The 16,968-nt window shown below is 42.2% G+C and overlaps 1 protein-coding gene across 1 annotated transcript; it reads right to left on the reverse strand.

Annotated features, from left to right (window-relative positions):
- Positions 1 to 10,904: 10,904 nt before the first annotated feature.
- On the reverse strand, positions 10,905 to 11,569 carry LOC120111693. The gene has a single exon (XM_039129510.1). The coding sequence runs from the start codon at positions 11,467 to 11,469 to the stop codon at positions 11,077 to 11,079; it is 393 nt and encodes a 130-aa protein (XP_038985438.1). The 5' UTR covers positions 11,470 to 11,569; the 3' UTR covers positions 10,905 to 11,076.
- Positions 11,570 to 16,968: the final 5,399 nt, after the last annotated feature.

Raw genomic sequence — 16,968 nt, forward strand, 5'->3', positions numbered from 1 at the left:
CTGGCCAACGGCACACCGTCCCCCTTCTTTAAATCCACCATGGGGCTTCGGTAGGGATGTCCTCTATCCCCATACTTGTTCATCATTTGATCTGATGTCTTGTCCCAGGCACTACGGGCCGCGTGCGCCACTTAGGAGCTAGAGGCTTACGTCCCAGCTCCAGAGGCCCGGCCGATATCTCACCTACTCTTTTTTTTGCTAAATATCTCACCTACTCTTTGTCGATAATTATCTCCTCTTGACGAGGGTGCGGGTAGCGGACGCATGGTCCCTCAGGAGGGTGTTGGCCGACTACTGCGTTGCATCGGGGCAGAGAGTGAATGCCCAGAAGTCCATCATCTCCTTCAGCCCTAGCACGACGTTTGGGTTTCGACGACTGGGGGATCCGAAGGATTCTGGGAATACGAGAGCAGAACGGGACCTGGAGCTACCTAGGTGTACCGATCACAGGTAGGGGACTGAGGGTATTTGAGTGCACCAAGCTGCTGCAACGGGTCCAGAGTAGGTTGGAGGGATGGCGGGTAGCGTCTCTATCTTTGATGGGTAGATTGACATTGATTAGATATGTACTTGGTTCCATGCCTATTTATCTCATGGCAAACATAGGGATGCCGAGGATAGTGCTACTGAAGATTGAGCGGCTAATTCGGGGCTTCTTATGGGACTCGCATGGAGGTGGTCCGGGGGTGCACTTGGTGGCATGGGAGAGCATCTGCCTCCCATTCAGTGAGGGTGACCTTGTGATTCTGTCTCTCTTGGAGAGACAGGAGGTGCCCATTGCCCGATATGCAGTATGATTCCTTTTGGAGCCGCAGGGATATGGAGTCGGACCATGTAGCTTGCTATGGGAGGGTTGGCCCTGAGGCATTGGCTTGAGGAGGGCGAAGATGTTCCTTCTTTTGGCGAGAGATTGCGAGGTACTTGCCTACTGCATTGGTACACACCAGATGACTGATAGGCGATGGGCACGGTATTGACGTGGCTGGGGACCCGTAGCCTTGGGTGGATGCTCTCCCCTTGCGGCACTGGCCGACTATGGTTAGCATCAAGGCTGCAGAGGGCTTGCGCGTATGTGATCTCCTTGTCCCCAAGGGGGTTACATGGGACGAGACTAGGCTAGTTCAGCTTTTCAGGGGGCATCTGGCAAAGAGGGTCCAATCTCTCCTGTTACCAGGGTGTGCAGGTCCAGACGTCCAAGTTTGGAGCACCTCTACCAGGATCAGTGTCAGTGTGGACGACCTTTTCCGTATTCTTCGGCGGTAGTACGAGCCTGGGCCAGACTGCGCCTGGATCTGACGCTTGGGACTCCACCCGAGAGTAGCACTGTTCCTTTGGAAGGTGGTCTGAGACCATCTTCCGACGAGAGCGGTACTTAGTGGACGAGGATTGAGGATTCCCTTAGTTTGTGGGGATTGTGGTGTGGATGAGACGTGGACCATGCCTTGTTTCAATGCACATGGGCTAGGGCGATTTGGCGACTGGCAAAGATCCCGTGGGAGGTCGGGGCTGGAGGGACCTGTCTTACAGGCCATGCGCCGATGCTCGAAGTCCCCACTGCTTCGCCAGGAGGTGGCTCGAGCGATTTGCACGTCCTATCAGATTTGGCTAACTAGAAATGCTCGAACCTTTGGCGAACAAAGTATGTCGCCAAGACTTGTGGTGGAGAGTGTGATGGGGGCTCACGGTCCAAAGCCCCTCACCAAGCCCCTTTGCCACGTGCTCCTTGCATGCGCCTTTGAAAATCGCTGACGGTGGACTGATTGTAGGTAACGCTGGTGGAATAAAGCAATACAAAGATCAATAATGTGGCTAAACTGAATTTATTCCACTCAAATTGAAGAACAAACAATAACAAGAACAATCAAAACAATCTAGTAGAGCAATCAAGGATCTCTACTAGCCCAAATCTAGCAAAGGATCGAAAGGATCCCTTCCTAGCCCAATCTAGTGGTGATTGATGTATCAACCACTAACCCAAGTCCTAGAATATAACATCTAAGGACCGAATCTATTGAAGGCCTAACCTCTCAATAGCCCAAGTCTAAGGCTTAACCCCTAGACCGAAATCAGCACAATGCCGCCCAAGCCTTTCAACCGACTCTCTCATAAGAGAATAAGACTAAACTTAACTCTGGGATAACTTTGGATGCCTAACAATGACTCTTTACAACTCCTTTTATAGACCCAAGATCCTAGGCAATTTTAAGTAACTCTCCCTAATATAAACATGGAAAACCGTCTTTCCACGGATTCTTGCTGATGTGGCAACGTGCAATGCTTTTCCACCCTTGATTTGCATGTGATCAAGGGCTTGGAGGAGTCCTAGAAGATCTCCAAATTGATCTCCCGAATTTGCATGGGATCCGCATCCTGGATGCACGGGATGCACGTCCCGGATGGCCGGGATTCGTGATTCTGAGAATCTGCGGGATCTTCGATTGACAGGGCCGAGGTCGGCTCGGCCTCGAGCTGAGGTCGATTCAACCTGAGGTCGGCTCGGCCTTCTGAGGTCAACTCAGCCTTCTAAGATCGGCTCGGCCTTACACCCTCTTATTTTTCCTCTCTAGTATCCTTCTTTCCAACCTCTCAATGGTAACATTATTCTCTCTCCTTATTTCAGCCATATTCGCAACCAAAGTATTGGACAAAGTTTCCAATGCCCGGTTTAGGTTGGCCGAACTAACTTCAAGGGCCTCTAACCTCCTATCATGGTTGTTATTTTGGGGAGACTCCATCTCCTTTTAACCCTCTGTTATAGGACTCCAAAATCTTGAGACAATAGCTCCTCAAACCTCCTGCGGTTGTCACCCAGAGGATGAACCAATCCACCTAATTTGTACACCACTCAATCAGCCTCCCACAGGGGTTTTACAATTATAAAAATAGAAAATTATAAATACCCAATCGAATACAAATTCTAGCCCAATACAAGATGCAGAATTTTTATAAACCTCTCCAAAAGACAAAAGACAACTTGTAAGGCTCTTTCTCACCCAAAATCCACACCTTAATCACTAAAGAAACTCCCTCAGATTTCAGATCAATGAAAACAGCAACTAAACTCAGATCTGAATATTAAAACTCAAACGTTACCTCCTTGAGTTCGACTCTCAATGAAAGCACCAATTGATGGGGGCTCACGGTCCCAAGCCCCTCACCAAGCCCCTTTGTCTCGCTCTTTGGCGTGCGCCTTTGGCGAAATCACTGATGATGGACCGATTGTAGGTAACGCTGGTTGAATAACTCAATGCGAAGATTAACAATGAAAGTAAACTGATTTTATTCCACTCAAATTGAAGAATAAACAATAACAAGAACAATCAAAACAATCTAGTAGAGCAATCAATAATCTCTACTAGCCCAAATTTTGCAAAGGATTGAAAGAATCCCTTCCTAGCCCAATATAGTGGAGATTGATGTATCAACCACTAGCCCAAGTCCTATAACATAAGATCTAAGGACCGAATCTATTGATTCTTAACCCCTCAATAGCCCAAGTCTAAGGCTTAACCCCTAGGCCGAAATCGGCACAATGCCGTTCAAGCCTTTCGGCCGACTCTCTCACAAGAGAACAAGACTAAACTCAACATTGGGATGCCTGACAATAGCTCCTTACAACTCTTTTTATACACCCAAGACCCTAGACAATTTTAAGTAATTCTCCCTAAGATAAACATGAAAAACCGTCTTCCCACATATTCTTGCTGATGTGGCAACGTGCAATGCTTTTCCACTCTTGATTTGTATGTGATTAAGGGCTTGGAGGAGTCCTAGAAGCTCTCTAACTTGATCTCCCGGATTTGCATGGGATCTACGTCTTGGATGCACGAGATGCGCGTCCTGGATGGCCGGGACTCATGATTCTGAGGATCTGCAGGATCTTCGATTAACAAGGCCGAGGTCAGCTCGGCCTTGAGCTACGGTCAGCCTGGCCTTTGGCTGAGGTAGGCTTGGCCTGAGGTCGTCTCGACCTTCTGAGTTCGGCTCAACTTTTTGATGTCGGCCTTCTGAGGTTGTCTCGGCCTCTTGAGATTGGCCTTCTGAGGTCGTCTCGGCCTCCGAGCTCGACCTTCTGAGGTCGGCCATTTGAGCTTGGATCGGCTTTCTGAGGTCGGTCTTCTGGCCGAGGTCCGAACGCCTGTTGAGTTGACGGGGCGAGGTCTGGCGCACGGGCGGATCCCATGCAATGCCTAAGTCGTGGATGAACCCTATGGTCGGCTAAGGGTCGTCCGGCCACAAAATATATCTTTTGGCCACTTTGGCCTTCGGTTGGCACATGGTTCTCTCTCGGCTTGGCACTATGGTCGTTTTGCTTGCATGGGTCCTCAACAGAGTGCCCGTGTACAGGCGGCGGAGCTCAGTCTCATCATACTTGTTGAAGGGACCTTGACAGCTCGGGACATCTGGGGTTTCCATTTTGCTTCGACAGCATCCCGTATGGTGTTTTTCACCTGGGAGCCCCCACCCCCGAGTTTTCTCAAGGTCAATTTCGATGGGTCTGTCTTGGACGGAGGTACGAGTTGCGATGCGGATTTTGTTATTCTAGACTCGTCTGCCAGGGTTGTGGCTGCAAGGGGCGGTCAACTCTTCGACATATTGGTTTCGAATGCGGAACTGTGGGCCGCTTGGGCAGGTCTTTGTCACACCCGGTGTGTTTTACAGGTCAGTTCCATCGTCCTGGAGGGGGACTCGGCCACTATCATCAATTGGATCTGGGGGGCCCAAGGGGTAATGGTTGCGTCCACACTTTGCTCCGAGATATCTGGGCAATAGTGAGGGATGGAGGGGCCTTTCAGACCAAACATGTTTTCCGTAAAGCCAATGGGGTTGTGGATTGGGTGGCTGCTTATGTAGCCAATCACTCTAGTAGTACCTTGTGCGCTGGAGATAGAGAGTTGCCCCTGGCACTTCGAGGTATTCTGTTTTTTGATTTTATTGGGTGCATCCGTATTTGTCAGGTATGATCCACCTGCCTTAGCCACAAAAAAAAAAAAGAAAAAAAAGAGAGAACTTAGAAACCCTAGCCCTAGCCAGTTCCAAAAGCCTCGATAACCCTTGCGTGTCTGTGATCTCCTTATCCCCGGGGGGGGGGCTGCATGGGACGAAACTAGGCTGGTTCAGCTTTTCGGAGGAGCATCTGGTGGAGAAGGTATTTTTTATCTGTAAGCCTCCACCTCCGAGTTTCCTCAAGGTCAACTTCGACAGGTCTATCTTGGACGGAGGTACGAGGGGCGGTGCGGATTTTATTATTCGGGACCTGTATATCAATGTCGGTAGGTGATTTTATCTAATCGACCAACCCTAATTGGCATGGTATTTTGATATCGATACAAGTGAGTTATCGGGGACAAGTAATAGTGGAGGTACGGAAGAATTTTGGTGATTTTCACCTTGTGGGGCATATGCACCACAATACATGCATGTGTCAATTTCAAGTACTAGCATGGCTAATTTGGTAAACTGCAGGAGCCATTTTGCGACGCGTGGTGCGGGAGAGGTCGTAGGTGGACTCTCCACGGAGAGGTCGGTAGGTGGACTCTCCACAAACTTTAAATCCTTCCTTCCTTCCTTCCTTCCTTCCTTCCTCTCTCACACACACTCTCTCTCTCTCTCTCTCTTCATAGTGGACTCCTCCCACGCTCGACAGCTCCCATCGCGTGCGGACCCCACCGGCCAAGTTCGGCCGAGATATCTCGCCACCTTTTTTTTCCACTCATCTATTGCTCCCCCTCTATTTCCCTATTAAATGTTAAATTAAAAAAAAAATCCACTTCCATATCAGGCCAGTTCCATCTGGGCGAGGGCCCCACCGTCACCACCTTTGTTGGGCTGGCGGTGTGCACAAAAACGGGGCCGGTTAAGTGAAGTATTTAATTCATGACCCGGATCCAGTATCAGCTTGCATCCACCTAAATCCACCCCAACCCTAAATTTTCATCCCAATGTTTAGCTAAGCTTTAATATTGCTAGTTTCAATATGACATAGTTCATGCTCAAAAACATGGGCCTAAATAATAATTGTTGCAACAATTTGATAAACTACCAAATGTTGCAATAATGGTCATATAATGTAACTCTTATAATAATATTGCACCACGACTATATTATAGATATTTTTCATCTTCATAATTAAATATTATTTATTGTAATACTTTACGGCCGATTTGATGAAATTACTATATTTTTAATAAAGTTTAAAATATAAAATCTCCACTATTTGGCAATGCAACTATACGGTTCCGCCATCAGATGGTTTTCAAATTCATTTATTATAACAGCTACTTAATGACTATACCAGAGATCTAATATTTTTATTTATTCTCGAGAAGATAATATTTTTTTATTTTATTTTCATCATTTTCAAATTGTAACTTCGATATCATTGTAATAGAATTGTAGATTTATTTAAAATTTATTTAAAAATTAATGCTAAATTGACTTCTTTACAACAATAAGTTCTATGATACATCGGATGTGCTGCAAATATTATATTAAATAGTATCGGTTAATGCCATTATGATAAAAAATGCATGTACTACTGTTCGAAACTTTTTTTTTTTTTTTGATAAAGCGGATGGCTCATACAATATTGATATGAATGCATCCAATAAAATCAGAAAATAAAATATTTCAAAGTTCAATCAAAATAGCTATCCAGTAGTTCACAAAAAATCTCTAGAGTATTTCGTTATATAGGAGACGACCTAATCTATCGCTTCATTCATCTCCCAGTAGATAGACCTCGCTACGGAGAATGCGCACTCTCTCGAGCTGCTCCAGATGCCATGTAGGAGGTGGTGAGAGCCAAACTAAATGTTAAAATGCCTACCTTCTGGCAACGGGTGAATTGAGCCTTAGGAAGGATGCGAGAAATAGATCGAAACGGGTCGGGTGTAAGCGGACAAGCTTGTCAACCCATCAGGCTCTTTCCCCTCCCAGGGTTCCGAGAGAACCCAAACCTCTCAAACGTTACCCTTGGCCCCTTCCCGCTCCAGATGCCACGTGGACGTTGCAAACGCGTCAGTTGGGCAACACGTGGCATTCGTGGTCCCACAAGTCTTCACGACTTCCATCCTCCCCTCTTCTTCACTCCACCAAATATTTAGTTTCATATGCAGAGATATCACTTTATCACTCACGTGCTCTCTCTCTCTCTTTAGATCTTTTTTGCTTAGAAAAAGGGGAAGGGGAAGGGGAAGGGGGAGGAAGGGACAGTCCATCTCCACGTAGCAGCCCCCACTGGGCCTCCATCCTGCCAGGAGAATATTCGATGCAGGTAGAAATGATCGTGTGTTGGGCACCTTGGTCAGTTTTACTCATATCCTCCCCATCCATAGGCCCGGCTCGGTGATCCCTCTGGGCTCCAACACGAACCCTCCGTGTGAGTACGTCACACCTGGCACCACTGAGGCTACCAGAGGACCAGTAACCCTCCCAAATCTCTTGTCCGAGCAGGAAGCATCCGGTCTTCACAATTTAATCGACGCCCGCATGTTTCGAACTCGGAACTACTTGGTTGGAAGTAACACTGTGTTTCACTGAGCTACCACCTCAGTAGCTCTCTCTCTCTCTTATTTGCAGCGGTTTCCATCCTCTCGGCCTTTTCCTCCACCTTAAACGTCATCCCCTCTCACTATATAAATACCACTCTACCTCTCTTTCCAGCACCCACACTTCCTTCCCTCGTCTTGTGTTTCTCTCTGCAGGAGTCATGGGAGAAGCCGCGGAGGATGTCTATGATGCCAATGGCTACGACAGCCATCAAGCCAAGGAGGGTGCAGATGAATGCAAATGGTATGAGGAGATTGTTGATCTTGTAATATACTTAATAAATTATTTAAATTGCATAAAAAGAAATTTAACAATTGTAATAAAATAATAGTAAGAAAATATCTGGCCTGTGAGGCGTGAGAGGCATGCGAAGAGACGCACTGTCCTAAAGTCATTGTTACCTCCCCACGTGCAGGTATTGACGGTCAGCAATGGCTTCAAGATACAACTCGAACAGCTCACAGCGAACCTACTCTACAATGCACGTCTATAGTAGACAAGTTACCTAGTCTATATCGATTGCCCAAAATATAAAATAATATATGAAATTATATCAAAGGGAATGGTGGTAGGGAGAGATTATGAGAGAAAGAAGAAGACTTAGTATGTTATTTTTAGGTGCAAAGAATGGCTCCTATATATAGGCCTTTTGTAACCTAACCATAACATTTGAATACTTATAGTCTCATTAAGGCCATAATAAGACATAATGAAGAGTTTTAAAACACCTAAAGGTTACAACAATTCTTTTAAAACTTTGTGAGTTACAAATCTTTTTATTAACACCTCTTTAGAACTTTTAAAACTCATTCAAATTTCAACAGCCTTCCACAAGTTTCAAAACTTTATAAAATCACATACAGATATATATTTACATAGAAATTCGGGCAACTATATACTATGCAATGAGTGCAGGTGTCTTCCGGACTTGAACCTACACTTAGTTTTGACAGTTTTAACCTGAAGGATCATAGTAAACTAATTCTTGAAATAGACCCTTTGGACCAGATTCTAACCTACCACACACATAGTATTGATATAGACCTGGAGCGGGTTAGCGCTATTTATGGCTATACACTGAATCTTGATTCTCATGAGAGTTATTAGAAAACAGCCCAATTTTCATAGTTGCGGCCTCACGATAACTCTCATTTAGGTGAGTCCTTCAAGAATACATCTGACTTGTATTCCACGGGAGTATGCCTGCCTCGAGTTCATTCAGGGTAACACCCTTTCTTAATGTCACATATCAAAGCACTATTGCCATAGGGATGAGTAGGAGACTATCTCCTTAAAAGTAATGTTGAAATGAGTCATGCAATATGGATTGTTTCTAACCATTGAACCTTCTTCATGGGATCTCCAATCACAAAGGTTGGGTTACCTTCCTAGGTGACTCCTTTGTGGGCTTAAGCCCATCCCCCTCGACAAGTCTATGATAGCTCTCTTAGAAAGAGCTTTGGTCAACTGATCAGCTATATTTTTCTCAAACTTTACGAATTCCAAAGACACAATATTCGTATTCAATAGGCTTTTAACTGATTTATACCTCACTTGTAAATGCCTATTTATTTTTTTATTGGTATGTGCCTGCCTTACTAACTCTATTACTGCCTTACTATCACAATATATAGAAATGGCAGGTATAGGTTTATTAACTAAAGGCATGTCAAGCATCAGGTTCTTAATCCACTCAGCCTCAGAGCAAGTTATATCTAAAGCTATAAGTTCTAACTCCATAATACTCATAGAGATGATAGTTTGTTTCTTAGATTTCCAAGATATTACTGATGCACCCAAAAGAAATATATACCCTGAAGTATACTTCACATCCATATTGTCTGTTATCCAATTCGCGTCACTAAACCCTTCAACTACATTTGGAAATCCCTTATAACACAATGAGCATTCCATGGTTCCTCTAAGATATTTAAAGACTCTCTCCAAAGTAATCCAATGACCTTTGCTAGGATTATGAGTATATCTACTAAATCTCCCAACAGCGTATGCTATATCAGGCCTAATTTTATTTGCTATGTATAATAATGATCCAATCATTTGTGAATACTTCAATTGAGATACTGGTTCACCATTATGTTTCTTCAAATGCACATTTAGAGCATATGGTATTGATGTAGGTTTACAATCAAAATAATTAAACTCTTTTAACATCCTTTCTATTGTATTGGTTTGATTAAGAATAATTCCTTTAGGTATTATTTCCAACTTCATTCCTAAAATTACATAGGCTTCTCCTAAATCCTTCATGTCAAACTTTCTAGAAAGATAAAACTTAACATCATTTACTATCTCTAAATTTGTCCCAAATATTGATATATCATCAACATAAAGACATAAGATCACATTTTCTCCATTACTCTCTTTGCAATACCCACACTACTTATCATATTCATTAATCTTAAAGTCATATTCTAAAATCACCTTATCAAACTTCTCGTGTCATTACTTAGGAGTTTGTTTTAAACTATACAAGAATTTAACCAACCTACAGACCTTATGTTCTTGACCTTTAACTACAATACCTTCAAGTTGCTCCATATATATCTCTTCATCTACGTCTCCATTTAGTAAAGCAGTCATAATATCCATTTGATGAATCACTAGGTTATGCACTGATGCTAAGGCAACTAAAATTCTAATCCTAGTTATCCTATATACATGTGAATATGTATCAAAGTGATCTATTCCTTCCTTTTGTGTAAAATCTTTAGCTACTAGTCTGACTTTGTATTTGTCTATGCTTCCATCAGATTTTAACTTCTTCTTGAACACCCATTTACACCCAATAGCTTTATTTTCAGGAGGTAAATCAGTTAACTCCCAAATATTATTTTGAATAATAGACTCTATCTCACTTTTTATAGCTTCCTTCCAAAATAGAGCATCTAAAGAAGACATAGCTTAGGTAGTAGGATCTCCTTCTGTTAAAAATGTATAAAATCCTTCTCCCAAATTTTTTATGTTCAGTGATAACCTTGAGACAAGATTCCTGCTTTTATGGACTTAAATTTTGAGTTTTCTTCCATTTCCTGCACTGCTCTGTACGGAGGGATCCATCTGTTCCTAATATCTCATTTCGAAGCCTTGATCTTTTCCAATTTGGAAATTCCAGATCCCAATCAATTATTTGCTGATGACTTCTTAAAGTGTAATTGGAGTTCCAATTGAAGCTCCTTTGCACCAATGATAACTCATTTCACCAAGTCACCAGATCAGTAAGTTTCAGATTACCCGTCGGTAGCTTAAACCTGCTTCCGATGAAGCTTTGGGTATTAAGATTACATCTTTTTGCACAAAACAAATTCAAAACAAAAAAAAGAACAAAAAGCAGATAAAAGGAGAGGCTGTTAACTCACAGCAAAGAAATCTTTCCCACAAGGTTCAAGTAATATAGCTTGGAAGTACCACTTACAAATAACGCCGGCGATGCAAAGTTACAATGATTTATAGAAAAATCGAACAACGAGAGAACATATATTCAAATTAATTATAATTTGCTGGTTTTCAGCTCCGCTTGACAGGATCAAAGTTGGCGACTCCAACAACCGCCCCAACAATGACGCCGAGCACGACGCCACCAGAAACGATGCTGAGCAGGAAGTTTTTCAGTGATGGTGAGATCCCTGGCTGTGCTGCCTCTGCCATGTCTGGGATCACCAGGGCAGCAGCCAAAGCTGCAGCTGTTAGCCCGGCTACTGCCTGCTCCTTTGTCGATGATGATGATGATGATGATGCCCGGACCACAAGGTGGCAGTGGGATCTGCTGATAGAAATGGTGGCCCTTGGTAAGGGTCTCATTGGATGGAACAAGGCACTGGAGCCTAATAAGGTTCTCCTCTGGGTAATGAAGGAAGGCGAGGACGTCGCCATAGTCACTGCAGCTGCAGTAGTGGCCATTGAGAAGTGGTGGCTACTGTAAGGCAGGGTGGTGGACAGAGTGATGTGGGTGGTGGCTTTAGTGTGGATGAAGAGAAGGGAGTGGAAGTAAAGGTGGGAGATGGATGGGAAGATGAGGGGTTAGGAGGTGGCTATGAGATATCAGGTCAGCATCTGAATCCTATGTGGATGCTTCTGGTTCTGGGATGATAGGATAAGGTTATCTCTGGGATTCTCTCTTCAGATGGAAGCAGTGGTCAGACATCTCCCGATGGAAAAATTAGCTACAGGACCAAAGACGTATATATGTTTTAAATAAATAAATAAAAAAAAGGGGGAGGGGAGTGGATAATAGTATTCTTACATAGTAAGAAAAAATTAAGATTAGCTAAAAGATTACTGCTATTAGTTTATCAACACATTAAAACATGGTGAAAAACTTTAAGAATTTAAGAAGCTAGAATCCTGCAAACAGAGGCATTGTGTATTGATAGGATTCAGCTAAAAGCAGTGCTATGCATGGCATGCATTGTGAAGGATAATACTACATCGTTTTAAAAGTGTACAGGGAGAAGATATTGGATCCTGTTTAATTAAACTCTGATTCCATTTAATTAGAACCCACATCTTGACAAGTATCACTTATAAATCCTGATAATCACAAGAACATTGAGGTAATTGCACGGCAGTGAAAGATTGCCTTGATGGGGGGTGACTCTTCATGGGTGTAACTAACCACGGCGTTTGGTCCCTGGAGAGGGCTATAAATAGCATGTTAGACCCCTTCTCTAATATACGCATTAGGAGCTATCTCTCCAGAAGATCTCTTGCTAATCTCTATCCAGATCAGAGCAAATCTCTCTCAAAGTTCAATTCAAGATGGATTTAGCGAGTCAATCATTCCATCAATGGTATCAGAGCGGGTGGATTCCAAAATAAATTATACCTATTTGATTTGTCGGACGGGGAAAAAAAAGAACCTGATGTTATTTAAACATCAAAAATTTTTTTTGTCTGGCCGATGTGGGACTAAACTCCTATCATGGGATGAAAGTTTTGCCCATATTACTTAAAGCAATGAATAACTTTCATTTGGGCGATGTAGGACTAAAACCTTCATCTCTTTTTCCCTCCTTTCACCTCTGCTTGAGAAAATGAGGAAGGGAGAGCCGCTGCCATAGCCGCCGCTGCGGCGGGTCTTGGTCGCGGCCCTCCCCGTCTTAACCGGTGGCCAACAGGGCCACCGTCCAGCCACCGTGTCCCCGGCCGCCGCTACGGCCCACCCCACCGGCGAGCCGGCAGCGGCTGCAACCCGCCGTGGCCGCCATGGCCACCACGAGCAAAGGAAAAAAAAAATGGAAGAGAGAAGGGAGGAAGGACAGCGGCGCTCCGGCTTCTGCCGCCGTACCCTCCTTCCATGAGGTGGCTGGGGAAGCCACCGGTGGCTGCATGGGCCAGCTAGCGGCCGCACCGCCGTGTAAAGGGGACGGGTCTTCACGCCGTCGTTTCCCCTCCTCCTCCCATGTGGCCGGAGAGGCCAACGGCAAGGGGCGCCAGCGTCGTTTGGGCGGTCGGAGGCGTGAGCAACCGGCAGCCACCGGCGTCATTTGGGAGAGGATGGCTCATCGGATTTGACCCTTCCCTCTTTTCCCATCACGATTTGGGGAAGAACATGAAGAGATGGGTTTCGAATTTCGGGCATGGAATCCAAACCGAAATCCGAATCCATTTAAATAAAAAAAGGGGTGAAGGATTAACAGGTTCCGGGTTATTAGGTTTCGACCCGCAACCCGAAATCCGAATCCTTTTGACTAAACTGTGCGTTTTGCAGAGAAACCCCTGACAATATGTTATTCTAAAAAAGGGGCTTCCGAAATTCATCTATGGTCCCCAGCCGGAAGTTAAATTACAGAAAGGTCCTAAAGTATATTTATTTGATCCTGTACTTAAGATCCGTTACAAAACGGTACAATAATTATTACATATTGGTCCCTGTAATGAATTTATTACATAAATGATCAATTTAGATGCTTTCTTATGATGATACATGATTGTTTATATTATTCATTTTTTCATGATAAAAGGGTAATATATGCATGAGACGAGCCAAAGTATCTTATGTAGAAAAAGACATAAAAAATGATTAAATTTTTGCATATTTATGGTGACGAGCCAAAGCATCCCATAAATTTTAGAATGTTTTATTTTAATTTAATCAAAAAGAGTCTTTTATCACCATCTCATGAAATTGAATAGTTACATCATATATAATGAACCGGCCCCAAAGAGAAGTCATTATACAAAGTTAATGATGGGATAAAATAATGTTATTAGTATAATATTTATGATGAAATCTTGTTGCCCAAAGGCCTTGAATTCTTCATTAATATTGAACAATATCTAGTGAAATTTATCCATTGAATAACGGTGTCTAAGAAAAGCTTGTCAAAAAGGCATACGTGCCTAAGAAAGGCTGGTACTTAAGTGAGCCTAGTGCTTCACCACCAATCTGGAGCTGATCTGGCCATTATTCTTTGGATTTTTTCCACTAGATATATAAAGTTCATTAAATATCATACATAATGCATTAGTTTTATCGTAAAGGGGTAAATCATGTAAAGTTAATTTTGATTTACTCACTAAATTGCTAATATAGGTTAGTGATTTAGATAAGGTTTTAGCGTAATTATAGCATGCATATTGATAGTAAGCATATGTTTTGCAGCTTTATTTCCGACAGTTTTTTCACAATCTACATCATGCATCCCAATACTTAATGATTCAAATTTCTCGGAATGGAAAGAAAGACTGATATTTACTTTAGGGTGCATGGATATTGATCTGGCACTTCGTGAAGACATGCCACCTGTCCCCACGGAGGAAACTATGCCAGAAGAGAAAAAGTTGTATGAGAGGTGGGAACGGTCAAACCGCTTAAGTCTTTTACTCATATAAAATCATATCTCCAGAAAGATAAGGGGCTCAATTCCTGATTGCAAAACTGCAAAAGAATTCTTAACAGCAGTAGAAGAGCAATTTGTGAGTTCAAAGAAAGCCCCGGCCAGCACCTTAATATCAAGGTTTGCTTCCTTAAAGTATAATGATAATGGTGGCATACGCGAGCACATTATGGAATTGCATGACATCGCTGCCCAATTAAAATCATTAGAAGTAGACATGTCAGAGACTTTTCTTGTACACTTTGTTCTTAATTCTCTGCCTATGGAGTATGCACCATTTAAGATCTCATACAACACACATACAGAAAAATGGATTATGAATCAACTTCTAGCCATGTGTATTGGTGAGGAGCAGAGAATAAAACAAGAGAGGCAAGAGAGTGTTTATCTCACCTCTCATAAAGGAAAAGGACATAAAGAGGTCAGCGGTACCCATCATCATATTCCTGTCAAGAAGAAGAAAATGAAAGTGTCAGCTAAAATGACTGACAAAAAGCAAAGAAAGTGCTTCTTCTGTAGAAAACAGGGATATTTGAAAAAGGACTGCACCAAGTACAAGAAATGGCTCGAAAAGAAAGGTACTTTTCTTTCCTTAGTGTGTTATGAATCAAATTTTATTGATGTACCTCATAGTACATAGTGGATTGACTCTGTTGCTACTATCCATATATGTAAAACTTTGCAGGGATTGTTGAACAAAAGAATTCCAACGAAAAGTGAACGAAACATCATAATGGGAAATAAGATGCGTTCACCTGTGGAAGCTGTTGGAACGTTCAAATTGACCTTAAAGACTGGCCATATTTTGTACCTAGAAAATACCTTCTATGTACCTGGATTTTCAAGAAACTTGATATCTGTTTCTAAACTTACTTCCTTTGGATATACCGTTTCATTTGGACGGTCATTTGTAAACCTTTCCTTGAATAATATTATTGTTGATAATTGCTTGTTAGAGGATGGTTTATTCATATTAGACCTTGATACATCCTTTGAGCTATCCCTTTTATCCCTGCAAAATAAAGAATATTATGGATTAAAACGTAGCATGATAAACGAAAATTCCTCTATGTTATGGCACCGAAGATTAGGTCATATCTCCATAAAAAGAATCAAGAGATTAGTAAATGATGAAATTTTACCAACTCTTGACTATGGTGATTTTGAAACTTGTTTAGACTGCATCAAGGGAAAGCAGACTAACAAGTTTAAGAAAGGTGCCATAAGAAGCACAAATTTATTGGATCTCATTCATACAGATATATATGGGCCCTTTTCGACCCCATGTTTTACTGGTCATAAATATTTTATCACCTTTATTGATGATTACTCACGCTATGGGTATCTCTACTTGTTATATGACAAGGCTGAGGCATTAAATGCCTTTAAGCTTTTCAAAACAGAGGTAGAGTTACAACTTGATAAAAAGATTAAAGTTGTGAGATCAGATAGAGGTGGTGAATACTACGGTAGGTATACTGAAACTGGACAACATTTAGGTCCATTTGCTTGATTTCTTCAAGAGCAAGGTATAGTTGCACAATACACTATGCCTGGTACTCCTGATCAAAATGGAGTTGCGGAAAGAAGAAACCGAACATTAATAGAGATGGTAAGAAGTATGATTAAAGGGAAAAAACGAGAGAGGTATTTCACTAGCATAATTAAATTCTGCAAATATATAATCAAGTCAAAAGGCAAATATTGCCGTACCCAGAGCACAAGGCTATTCTAGATCTATAAATATAAAATTATGTTAGCAATAATCAAGGATTTAGTCCCATGCATTAGTGTACAATGAATCATTTTTTCATGAGAATAATATAAATGAACATATTCTCCATTCAGAGAAAGGATGATTTTTTTTCTCTTTCTTATTGAGAAGGATGAAAAAATGAAGGGGAGACAGTGAAATTACAAAAGGTAATTCATAAGAAAACATGAAAACAATGGATTTTTTTAAAAAAAAGGCAACGCCAGAAAGCCTGACTCTAATAATGGGGAGAGCTTGCGGATAACAAATAGGTAATAAGACAGTCTTTTTGTATGTTAGTGATGCCATAGATGAAGGTTTTGAGAAAATAAGATCAAATGAACTCCGCCAATCCTGCATTACCTTTTAACGCAAGGATACAAAGATTGGATGTGCTTCCATCATCTTCATGTTGCTTAACAGATTAATCAAATAGGTCCTAAATTTTTGTGTGCCAGAGAAAAGATGTTATTAATGCCAATTACATGTAGCTGTGCCCCACTTATGACCGTGTTTTAAGAGTTAGCAGCTCCTGAGATGAGGAAAGACAAGTATCATTTTGGTTAACCAATTCTGGGAACTGCAATGACTGAAATTATAGTTTTGCATCACAACAGCACGCTGTAGTATAAGTATCAGGACTCACAATTTGAGCACACGGGCAAAAAGAAGACATGCTATGACGGTGTATGAGATTGACAGAATTTCCAGTAGAATTGAAAGGATTGAACCAAATGGTTAGCATGAATATTTTGAGCAATTAAAGCCTACTTGGTTTTCCAAAGTTGAAAATTAAAAAGAAACAGG

This window comes from Phoenix dactylifera, chromosome 8 (genome assembly GCF_009389715.1).
Source record: "Phoenix dactylifera cultivar Barhee BC4 chromosome 8, palm_55x_up_171113_PBpolish2nd_filt_p, whole genome shotgun sequence".
Lineage (NCBI taxonomy): Eukaryota > Viridiplantae > Streptophyta > Magnoliopsida > Arecales > Arecaceae > Phoenix > Phoenix dactylifera.

Excerpts from the sequence above, each read along its gene's own strand:
- LOC120111693 (XM_039129510.1), bottom strand. The coding sequence starts at position 11,469 with ATGGCCACTACTGCAGCTGCAGTGACTATGGCGACGTCCTCGCCTTCC.